The sequence below is a fragment of the Rhyacophila brunnea genome, unplaced genomic scaffold, assembly GCF_057557595.1.
Source record: "Rhyacophila brunnea isolate RB1 unplaced genomic scaffold, BYU_Rbru_1.0 scaffold_6, whole genome shotgun sequence".
Lineage (NCBI taxonomy): Eukaryota > Metazoa > Arthropoda > Insecta > Trichoptera > Rhyacophilidae > Rhyacophila > Rhyacophila brunnea.
Window position 1 is genome coordinate 44,740,696 of NW_028233276.1, and position 12,014 is coordinate 44,752,709.

Genomic DNA, 12,014 nt, shown 5'->3' on the forward strand with positions numbered 1-12,014 from the left:
GTTGACCAGACTCTGCCATACAGAATTATCATGTGTACACATTTTTATATTACAATCACTTTGTAAATCAAGATCGAGTGTTTTGGATGACCTAAAACAGTGTTTCTCAACTGGTGGTCTGCGAATTTTTGGCGTCCAAATGAATACGCTAAAAATTGTTTCGTAATGGCGACGGGGGTATTAATTCTTAAATCGTGTAAAGATGACTAAAAACGTTACCCATTTACTTTTAAAAAAAACATGTCAATGAATATATTATTGTTATTACTAATAGAACAATAAACAGAACATTAAATGGACGCATGTTGGATTTATATGGCAAATAATATTTCGTTCGGCATGCGTCATTTGCACCCGCGACCCGCAATCCGCGCATCGCCTAGCCACGATCTTTTTAGACCATGCCTCAACTGAGATATAGCCTTAAGTATTTTCATTGGTCCACAGGTGTAAAAAGGTTGAGAAACACATTTAAAAATATTGATTACAAAGAGACATTTTTTGAATGATGGATTATTAAGCCATGACAAATTTCGAAAATTATCAACATCACAAAGATTTCAATGAGAGCATGACATTCAAAAGATACTTTCATTGGTCAAATTCAAAAGTATCTTAAAGAAATATGACTATATATTCGGCTGATCAAAATTTTATTATTTGATATATAAGCTGTACTAGCACAGACGTACATAGTCTATTTATCTTGCTACAGGTGTTGAGAATTGAAATTACCCATCACATAAATGTAAAGATATTAGATTAATTTCTTTTATGGTGTTCACTATCAATTCATGGTGGAAATGCACTGTGTATTATTGAATTGTACTAATTCCAATTTTATTACACAATTGGACGACTGATTTCGTCCGCCTCAGAAGGACATTTTCAACTAGTGAAAATGTTCCTCCGAGGCGGGCGAAACCGGTCGTTATGTAATAAAATTTGAATTAGTACGATGAAGTTAGGTTTCATTTGAATCAATAATTTTTAGTAACTCAATTGAAATCAGAAAATGTCATCAGACCACAGTTCAGATTGTCAATTATTGTGTTCAAACAGGATCTGTTAGGGGAGATGGAGCGAAGGAAGTACTGGACGGTAGTGTTGCGTGAATGACTGATATATCATCGGTGCAACCACACAATCCTTAAAAAATGTTTACTGTAATAAAACTGCCGAAGCCGGCAACCTCAAATTCGCTATACTTCCATGACCAATTCGCCATATATGGCATTAAGAGACGGATATAATTGTGGCTTGAATTATCAATGCATAAGGTGGTCTAACTATAAGGACGTCATGGAAGTCTCAGAAATTAATAGAAATATTAATTTTCCTTACCCAGATCTGCTCAATAATAAAAAAATATCTACATTAAATGAAATAAGTACACAAAATTATAACAACCTATTTAAAAAAAGAAATATACAAAATTAACGAAACCTCAAGTTTAGTTTATTTGACTTCATTTATTATGCCATGTTTGCTGCATCGATATTCTTTCGATACTATGTAACTATAAAAATTAATAATCAGTGCAATGCAATATAATACGCACACATATTTCAATGTTTAGGGAACTTATGCTACGTCTTTTAATAAAATTGATCATCATTTTATGAGTATTTATTTTTCAAAAATTATACACTATCCTCCTTTCGGAAGTTTTGTCTGATACACTAACATACATTGAAATATAATTTGGTGATACTGTTATATATTTCAGTATACATTATTTAAAATTTCACATCGAAGTTTTGTGCGTTAAGAAATAAACGATATCTTTTGAAAGAAAAAATATGTTCGCACCGAAATCATGCGAAAGTGAAATCAAAATTGAATAAAAAATTTCGTTAGACTAATCTTTGATTCAATTATTTTAAAATTACTATAATAATATTATATTAGGCACAATAAACACTACTTTTAAAGAGCTGTTTGTTTTTCAAACTGAATAACAGAGATTTTTGTGGAAAAAAAATATATTCATAAACAAAATGCTGCTTATTTTAAGAAATGCGTCTATTCGGTACATTTTTTATTAATTGCAGGTATTTGAAAAGCATTATTTTACGACGGTAGCAGATTTACATGTATTTATTTTTAAACAGTCAATAATATTATTACTATATTTAATAATACACAGTGAAATCAAGTGGTTAAAATAACTATGTATTTAAGTATCAAGCATAATTATTGGAATGATAGAATACATACTAAATTAATAGTAAATTCACAAAATAAAATTTTCAGCTATCTAGAGAATTTGGATGGTTAGAATCATCCTGTTTAAATATAAATGAAAATTGCGAATTTCTTGGAAAAAAAAGATGAATAATAAAATAGATATGGATTCAGTATACCCAAAACTATTTACTAATTACAATCAATCAATATCGCAAATGACTGAAATTAATAATAGGATTGCATCGACCTTCAATGAATATTATTACAAATTGAAATTTGTCTTAAAAACGTTTCTACAAAATGCTACAAGACTAAAATTTAATGGCAACCACAGAAATCACTCGTAGACTAATAATTTCATATCCAGTATGCTTATGTTTTACATTTTTGATATTATTATAAATGAATGATCAAAATATATCTAAAAAAAATGTTAATGATTTCGTTATAAAAGATTTTATTGAAGTCTTCCAATTTTCACAGAGACAGCGATTATCATTATGAAGTCTTGTCGGTTTTATTGTTAAAACTTTTCATCACGTTAACTCATTCCATATTTTTGATTACCTATATTGAAATCATAATATGAAAGTCCTTCAAACGTAATATCGAAGTAATTGTAAATTTTTAAATTCGATAAGCATTTAAATTGACCAATTATTCATTATTTCACATGCCTAAAATATGTGACTACAATTTTTTGACACTGGCTCAAAAATACTGAAATCTTACATCTATCGAATCGGACAATCAATGTATCATATTATTATTTACAAATAGTAGATAATTCAGCATTAGTAGACTTTTCGTAATTCAGCCAAGCGTTGCAATTGAAAAGTGCATTCACGTATTGTTTTGTGTGTTCAAGAAAAATGGTGCTATAAATAATAAGACATGAATATAAACTCAGATATTACGAAATGACTTATTTTATACGAAGATGGCTGTTATATTATAAAACCGCAAATAAAACTCGTTCCCCCCAGCCATTTGCCCGTAGTGTAGGCACTCCGTTCTTCATAATATTATAAAAATGTTTTACTCTCTCGACAATCATCAGAAACATCACAATTTTCACCAGAATTAGCACACACGTCTTTGGCACGTTTAAAGTGCGAGGCCGAAAACTGAGACAATGCAGTACATGGTCTTGTTCTCCCAGCGAACGGTGCACGAGCCGTCCGTGTTGTTGTCCCAGAAGCATGAGGATGCGGTGTGCAGACCAGCTCCGTTTTTCTGCATGATCGTGCACGTGACTGAAATCAATTTTTTATATGCATTTATTTTATTTATATAAATAACTACTTATCGGATATAGAAATTAGATGAGACTCTCGGATTGGCGATGTATGGCTGGTTGTGTTAGTACACTAGTTGACATTGTTATAACAGTGCGCTGACATAGTTAGCTGCACACTGATATCGAAAGATTAACCTTTTCTTCATCAACACACTTTATTCTATGCCAGAATTTTCCCCACATTTTTGTACCATTACTTCCTTTTAAAGTGCATCGTCAGGACAAAATAAAAATTATGAATTTGGAAAATTTTAAAACAAAACAAAAAAAAGAACAAACAAACCTTCTGGTATTTATGAGGTTTGCAAATTTTTCTTTCATATAAACACGGTTTACTAGATTTTTGTATGATTTTTGAAATGATTAGAGATGTCATGTGTGTCAGAAGAACGGATGTCAGGCATATTTATGCAATGAAATATGATTAAAAATTTGAAGATCATTACCAATAATATACATGATTTTATTCAACCAATCGATGACGGAAGCAAATGAAACAATGGTGACCACCGTTAGTATTTAGATCCTAAACTTAAAAATAAACCTTAATCCAATGCAAGCTATTCATTTTTGGGTTAAAGTAAATTATGTTCAATTTTGTATTGTTTTTAAATCTTAACTGACCACCACCACAAAAACGATACTCCTGGTCATAGTAGAATCGTGTTTATTATTCAAGAAATACAATTAAGTATATATTATTATGTTAACAATTTTTTAATTAAAATTTATACAAAACACTTATATTAATTTTGAATTTCACATCTTTTTTTCAAACATTTTTTTTACACTATGGATTACCTACTGTATCTTTCAATGAAAATATTTTTTGGTACAGTTTGGTTATGAGGAATACAACGGCAAACACATTTTGAAAATAGCCGATATACTGGATTATTTGTTAGGTTAACCAAACCTAACCTAACCCAACCTAAACTAACAAATAATCCAGTATATCGGGTATTTTCAAAATGTGTTTTCCGCTGTATTTTTCATAACCGAACTGTACCTATTTTTTTTATCAATATGTAATTTGAGTTTTATAAGATAGATCAATATGGTAAGGGGTTGCATGTCAAAATCGACAAAAGTGTCTTTCAACGTTGTAATATCAGTGGGTTTTCAGTGAAATATGGAGAGACAAGACAGTATATTTTGTTCGGCAGCCACTCTCAGTCCCATCATATAAGACAAAGTTAGATACAGTACAATTGCTAACACTTTGTATGTTATTGCATGGCTCATAAAACGATTTGTGTTTGCTTACTAACACTATAAGAGCCCGCAAAGCCAATGGCAGTAGTGTAGCGAATCATATAGATGTATTACAGTGGCGAAGGGTGGAACATTGCTACTGATGTATTGAGACTTTATTCAGAACAGATTCCGGATTCCCAGGTGAAAGCTCACACATCAAGACTTATAAAGCAGTGCAATGTTCTGCACTATCGGTTAAACATAATTATACTTAGATATGAAGAGTTTTTGGTACTGTTCGGTTATCAGGAATACAGCGGAAAACACATTTTGAAAATACCCGATATACTGGATTATTTGTTAGTTTGGGTTAGTTTAGGTTAGGTTAACCTAACAAATAATCCAGTTTATCGGCTATTTTCAAAATGTGTTTTCCGCTGTAATCCTGATAACCGAACAGTACCTTATTTATATTTACATGACGGAACAAGTTACTGTTGTGTTCTCATCATTTAACAAAGAGGAGGAGGAAACAAAATCATACATTCTGTCAAATATGGCAGCATGTGTTATACCAACATATGCTCAGATTAAATCTAGCTAGCACTTAAACAAACTAAGATGTCAAACAATTAAATGTAAATACGTACCTATATATTTATAAGGCTTTTGAAGTTTGGTTAGAGCGCCGAGGCAGGATTCGACAACAGTTGAAGTCCATTGGTTGACTTTATTATGTTGATATGCCGTCCCACCGATTGCGTTTTCTATCGCTTCTTTAATAATTTTACTAACGTCGTCGACAACAAATTGACTCTGAAATAATACAATCGATTTGTAATAACCCGAGGAACCGAGGTGCAAGTTTAAGTGTATTTTGTTAGATATTATGTGATGAGTTCGCCGTGGAACTCGTGGTACATACCTCTTCCGCCATATCATTGCACTCTTTAGCCTCCATTATTAATATATAAAGCACCTATTTAGAATAAAGAAATGAAGCCGACCGGTCGGACACTTTTATCTTTATCTACGGCAGCAACAAATTTATTCTCTCTGACAGCTGAATGTAGTTAAGTTTGCGTCATAAAACATGGCGCCCACAGGCTGTCCAACATGCCTAACTTAAATTTAAATTAGTCATCATTATTACCTCCATATTATTTACTGTACATGAAGTTAAATGGGGATATTGCAAAAATTAAAATTACTACGAAAGAAGATACGAATATTAGGTACCTACATAATAATTTATGTATGTTTGAATTTGCCAAAAGGAAAAATAAAATAATGCACTTCTTGCACAAATTTTACTAATGGCTAACCATAACATTGCCCAAAGAGATTGGAAGTTGTCCCATCTCTTGTTATAAAATATAATATTAATATAATTTATTTATTTCATTGTTGATATTAAATGATGTATTATTTTTAGGTACCTACTAAACCAAAGAGATTGGACATCTTTGGTACCTAGGTAACAGTATTAAAATTATTAATTTTTATGCAGAGATTCTTTGTTTTTATTCTAGCCAATAATCTTTAATAATAGGTACCTAATTATATTATAGGAGATGGATACAATTTTAGTGTTATATAACAAGACAATATCGTCGGTCCCTATTAAAAAAGTCGGATCTGAAATTTTGTCATTTTCGGATTATTATGTAAAAGTTATTTAAACACTTTAAACATTTATACTACAATCACAGTTTTTTTTGTTTGTTTGAAAAATTTCGAGATACTCAACTTAAAAATGACGGATCTACCGAGAGTGTCCGAATAACAATGTCGGTTCTTACCAACCGACATTGTTGGCTGGGCGTGGGTGAGCAAGATGCGTCGGATCTGACAGTTGCTGCTATGTTCACCGGACAGACGGATGTTTTTATAAACGTTTAGAAAAGTTTCTATCACCCGTATTTTTATTCATTATGGCAAGCAATAGGTCACAAAGGATATTTGATGAAACATCTTTGATTGCTCGTACTGATAAGTAGCATTTTGCAGATCCGACTTTTTTAATAGGGACCGACGATATTATCCTCAAAGACGTTGAATCTGTTTTCAGAAGGACCCTTTTGTAGTTTCCCTATAAAAATCGTTGAGGCAAGTTCCAATTTGACGTACCTAAGTAGGTATCATTTTTGTAAGTAGGTATGCACAAAAGTTATAATTTTTTCATGTCATAATATTTTACCTTCAATGGATGCACCTTTGAATGTTAACTTCAATATCTTTCGGATGTATTATTATTAATTTATACTATATTCATTCGCTTTACTGAATAAAAAAAATAGGTGTATGTTGCAGTCCTACAAACTTATCTAAAGAACGGTCAAAAATGGAACTACAAACTACCATATGGATGCCATTTTGAAAAAGTCATTGGAATGTCAGATTCTGTCCAGTTGCGAGTCTTGATTGGGTAGTTTTCGACGGTGGCTTCCCCATCCATTCTTTAGATAAGTTTGTAGGTCTGCTGCACTTGTATTATAGGCTTGTTACTGTATCCGTGACAACTAAATATTACATTGTTTGTCAAAAAATTTTGATTGCCCTATAAAATTTCGTATTATGTTTATTACTGGATATTAATAAATTAAATTAGGCCTATTCACTATGATTTCTTTTAAATGTAAGCAAATACAATGGAAACACTCATAGAAATTATTTACTTGCATTATTATGAATGCTACAGCTACAGAACGATTTTCAATGTGTTTCAGTTGTAGAGAAAAAATGTTGATGAGTCCCTTTTAATATTTTACAGTTCATCCACGGCACTGCCCTGATTTTGAAAACAGTATTATAATTGGCAAAAGTTCTTGTCACCCATACCTCAAAGGTAAAGGCTATGTAAATTTTACTTCAGTGTTACTACCAACTACTACTTTTCCACAGCAGGTATTGACCTTCACGAAAAACCTTTTGTATCTCGATGCTTTCCAGATGTATAGGCCGAGCATTCTTGAATCCCTTGTGGTGTAGCACAGGGTTACCACTTTGACATACATAATTCAGTCTCTGACATAATAAGTTATGGGAAATATATTCTTATTCATATTATTGTCTTTCAAAAAGTAAATAAAAAAAAAAAACTATTTCAGCCAACAGAAGGGAATCTTCCAAGTTATCTTCAGCAAATAGGATGAAGGCTGTGGGTATACCACAGGATCAGTGTTTTTGTCACATACCCATAGGTAACTTTTCAAATAATATCATATTGTATTGATTATAAGACATATTATTATCTTTATTTTTATATACCAATAATGAAATTAAGATAGAATAGATAGATCATTATAAACATTGTATGTGTCCCAGTAATATCCATTGATTAACCATATGGGATAGGGTTTTAGCTAAATTCGTACAGGTTTGAAGCATATACAATTACCGGCAGTCCATAAAAAGCAATCTAGGCCGTTCATTGGTCAGCCTATTGGTATTAGGCAGTAGTAGGCAGCCCATGAGGTGTTGGCTGATTAGAGCCCATACATTTGCGGCAGGCCGCCTTGCGGCTAGCTGCGACGGCCTGCCACCAATCGTTTTTGTATGAAAAGTTCCTACACCATACGCATTACATCTCTGCGGTTGTCATGCACAGCGCGGCCCGCCCGTGGTCTACCGCACCGCGGAGCGCTACGCACTAGGCGGTTAGTCGGCGGCTGACCACAGTGTAGTGTTTTTGCTAAAAACTTATTTCGATATGTATTTCGACACAGAAAAAATTATACACAATGTAGAAAAATGACTGCATATTACGGAACATGAAATGTGCCGAATATTTAATTTGATTAATTTAAAAAAATAATATTAAATGAGTACTAATAAACGAAAAGAATTATAGTAAAGCAGTGGTTCCTAAATGAAGGTCCAAATATTTTATTTCTGAAATTAATTTTAAATGAGTGTACCTACTAACAAACAAGGAGGTGAATAAAATATTTAAATCTACAATAAGTTTTATTTTATAACCATTCAAGATAAGTCACGTTCATTTGGAAACTGACTGCGGCTAGCCGCTAATGTAACCGCGTCCTTGCGGATAACCGTGACTTTTAGTGACGGTTAGCTGCCGGCTGCGGCGGCCTGCCGCAAGTGCGTATGAGCCCTTAGTCCCCAAACTGTCTATGCGGTTTTCAACCAATGAGATTTTATATCTCTATGATGAAGGTGAACCCAAACAAAATTTGTATGGATGTCTCCATGAATGAAAATTTCATCAGAATCTGTTTTTTTTATCACATTTTGACTTGGAGTCGTTGATCTCTGTTTTTTCCATCAAATATGCTTGTTGACACGTTGATTGTAAGACGTCATCGATTATAAAAATACCACCCTTCCAAGAGACTCAGAATAGGAAAAAACATGGGTCTTATTAATGCAATGTAGTTGGTAGTGACTTTACATTTTGCAATTTTTGAAAAGAACTTATAGTTTTTACAATCATTTCTAAATTGGGATAGATAGTACATTCCTTCTACAGTGTTTATAATATCCTCACTATATGTGTAATTTGATTGATTTATTAATATAATTGAATATCATCATAACAGGATTGCAGAATGTTGGGAAGTTCAGAAAATGCCACAACTGCAAGAGGAAAGTGTATTTTTATGAAAACATTCCGCTGAAAGTGAGAAACAAAAAATTCAATATTCTGTCAGTCATTGCCTCGTATAACAACGACGATCCAATAGAAAAAAAATACAAAGGATTTTGTAGAAGAAGAGGTAAGAAAAACGAGCAAAACATATTTACCGAAAACCCAAATCAGCAAAAAAGTAATAATGCATACGAGAAACATACAAGTTTAGAGAGTACTCCGATGGGTCTAGACTTATCCGGTAATGAAAACAAGACTGTAAAATTAGGACAATGTGAACCACCAAAATTATATTGTAAATGTCCGTGTCCTTATCCAAAGTTTTAATTATTTCTTGCAAAAGTCACGCTTAAATACAGATTGCCAAACATATACTAAAACTAAATCATTGAACTGTCACATTTATTTCTAGTTAAGGTGTTATTTTCAGAAAGATATGTGTACAGAACTAATCGCATCTGTGCATGACATTCATGGTTAAGCAGTTCCACTATTAAGTATCCGATTTGCAACTTTGCATGTTGTCTTTTTTCAATAAAAGGCTTTCATTTTGCGCATGAATATTTTATTTGTACGGTATAACTCCGAAAACAGCAGACAATATTCAGCCAAACAGTTGAATTGTATTTACACATTTGTATAATATTATGAAATCAAGAGACTATTAAATTTAAACGGTATTGAAATATCACAAATAAAAAAGATTTGCTGCAGCTTTCAATGATAACATTTATTGCTCCTTACCTGTGTACATGTTTTATGATCTATGATATTTTGACACATCAACTTCGTACAAGATATAAGATTAAAAAAAAAACAATTAAAGAAGCATCCAACCCACTCCATAAACTGAGATACCATGTTAATGTTGTTGCATTTATTTTAAGATACTTTTTGTGGTTGTATATTTTAAACATACTGTTATTTATATAACTATAAACATGAGAAGACCACTAATTTTTTCCTGTAATAATAATTAATTGTATATTTAGTATGTAATACAATAATACGTAATATACAATGGTATCCATTTTGTTTAATGGATTTAAGGAAGAAGTATTGTAATAATATTGTTGATTTTCAAATATCCTGTATGAAGTTAATGTGTGAATTAAAAAATTATTTTACAATAAAATCTAAAAGTTCTTGATTTATCATTCAATACCGTATAATAACTTGTTTTAATATTTTTGACATACATTATGATAATATATGAAGCGTTAACATTTTGCAATCATTTCTAAGATGACAAATATATTTTTCGATTATGTTCGCTTAGATTGATTACAATTTTAGCTAAATTATGATATTATATTACACATTTCCTGAGACTTTGGGTGCCAATATGTTTTATGAGATATCTTATCAGTATGAGAAGCTGTATATTTGTCTGCAGGAGATATATTACCTACAATATAGTGTGCTTGGTTTTCGTTTACTTATTGCATTATTATATACTAAGCATTTTGTTATATTTTCATATACATTTATTTACGCAACTTTAAAAAAAATTATCGTTACGAATTTCAATTTAAAGAAAACATCAACTAGAATTCATATAGCAAAATATATCCTTTAATAAATTTGTATACAGATAAAATCTATGAAAAAAAACAACTGAAAATAAAAACGCTATCTACTTAACATCCAAAGCGTTGAATGAAATAATTGAAAAACTTGGTACCGTCTACAATCCAAAAAAAATTGTTTGTTTAATACCAATTCAATTATTTCATTTAAACTAGAAAAAGACGATACACGTTTATTTGGTTTTTAACAACGTTTTTGACTTTAGGCATCACAAATAAATCCATCAAACCAAACCAATTTTGTTTAAAAAAAAAAACCAAGTAATTCCTAAAATAATGAAATATATTAGATACGTCAAATAATAGTCAGCAATAGGATCCCATATACACAAAACGACTACATCAACATTAATGTATATTTACTTCTAAACATGCAATAGACAATAGAGTATCTTAATATACAATGAGAGATTCAATCAGCTTTCTTTATAATACCAAGTATTGAAGATACACCATATTGAAAAACCAATACAACTTAATTGTAAATAAAAATTTAGCATCTTCTATTTTTTTTTTTACATTTAATTGTAAATTATAATAAAAGACCAGATTTCCTAAAATACGTTTAATTTAAAAACTATATTAGTGCACAATAAACTGTATCTTGAAAAACTATTTTCTGTATTTTATTACGAAAAGGAATCGCATTGAATATGAAACGTGTATGTATCATTAACAGTAAAGTTGGGTGCGGTGAATTCGTGGAATTTCAAGTTTCCGTATTACATATTATATTTTCTTAAACAATATTTGAAATATACAGAAGCAGTTCACGACTTCTCAATTCTAAATATGTGTACATTATTAATCTACATGGAATGGATGTTTCCCTATGAATAATTAATTAATACTTTCAAATATCAATTATACTATTAGGGCTAATCAAACATTATAATATTTATGTACAAATGAAACACGCACAGACTGACGTCATGATTTTCCCCCGCATAAGTAATTTTTCAGATAATATTACTTACAAATTATGTCTACATTATAAATTATACAGGAGAGCTGATATTCAATAAAATATTACGAAATTAAATTTGTAAATAGTTCCACTTCAAATGGAATACATAGACAATAGAATGTTTAATTTAATATCATAATATATTTGATAAATCTGCAT

The 12,014-nt window shown here is 31.0% G+C and overlaps 1 protein-coding gene and 1 long non-coding RNA gene across 2 annotated transcripts; one reads left to right on the top strand and one right to left on the bottom strand.

Moving 5' to 3' along the window:
* Positions 1 to 2,633: 2,633 nt before the first annotated feature.
* Dlc90F (dynein light chain 90F) lies at positions 2,634 to 5,778 on the bottom strand. The gene is made up of 3 exons (XM_085956851.1): positions 5,613 to 5,778; positions 5,338 to 5,503; positions 2,634 to 3,446 (listed from the first exon to the last, which is right to left on the bottom strand). The coding sequence occupies exons 1-3, from the start codon at positions 5,646 to 5,648 to the stop codon at positions 3,298 to 3,300; spliced, it is 351 nt and encodes a 116-aa protein (XP_085812977.1). The 5' UTR covers positions 5,649 to 5,778; the 3' UTR covers positions 2,634 to 3,297.
* Positions 5,779 to 6,540: 762 nt separating this feature from the next.
* LOC147065722 (uncharacterized) lies at positions 6,541 to 11,495 on the top strand. The gene is made up of 4 exons (XR_015071791.1): positions 6,541 to 6,796; positions 7,461 to 7,535; positions 7,798 to 7,890; positions 9,250 to 11,495. It is a non-coding gene; the product is annotated as an uncharacterized LOC147065722 (long non-coding RNA).
* Positions 11,496 to 12,014: the final 519 nt, after the last annotated feature.

What these genes read in the sequence shown, in the direction of transcription:
- Dlc90F (XM_085956851.1), bottom strand. Translation starts at nt 5,648, where the DNA reads ATGGAGGCTAAAGAGTGCAATGATATGGCGGAAGAG. An exon ending in GCAATGATATGGCGGAAGAG is followed by an intron (nt 5,504 to 5,612) that starts GTATGTACCACG and finishes GTATTATTTCAG; the next exon opens with AGTCAATTTGTTGTCGACGA. An exon ending in AAAGCCTTATAAATATATAG is followed by an intron (nt 3,447 to 5,337) that starts GTACGTATTTAC and finishes AATTGATTTCAG; the next exon opens with TCACGTGCACGATCATGCAG.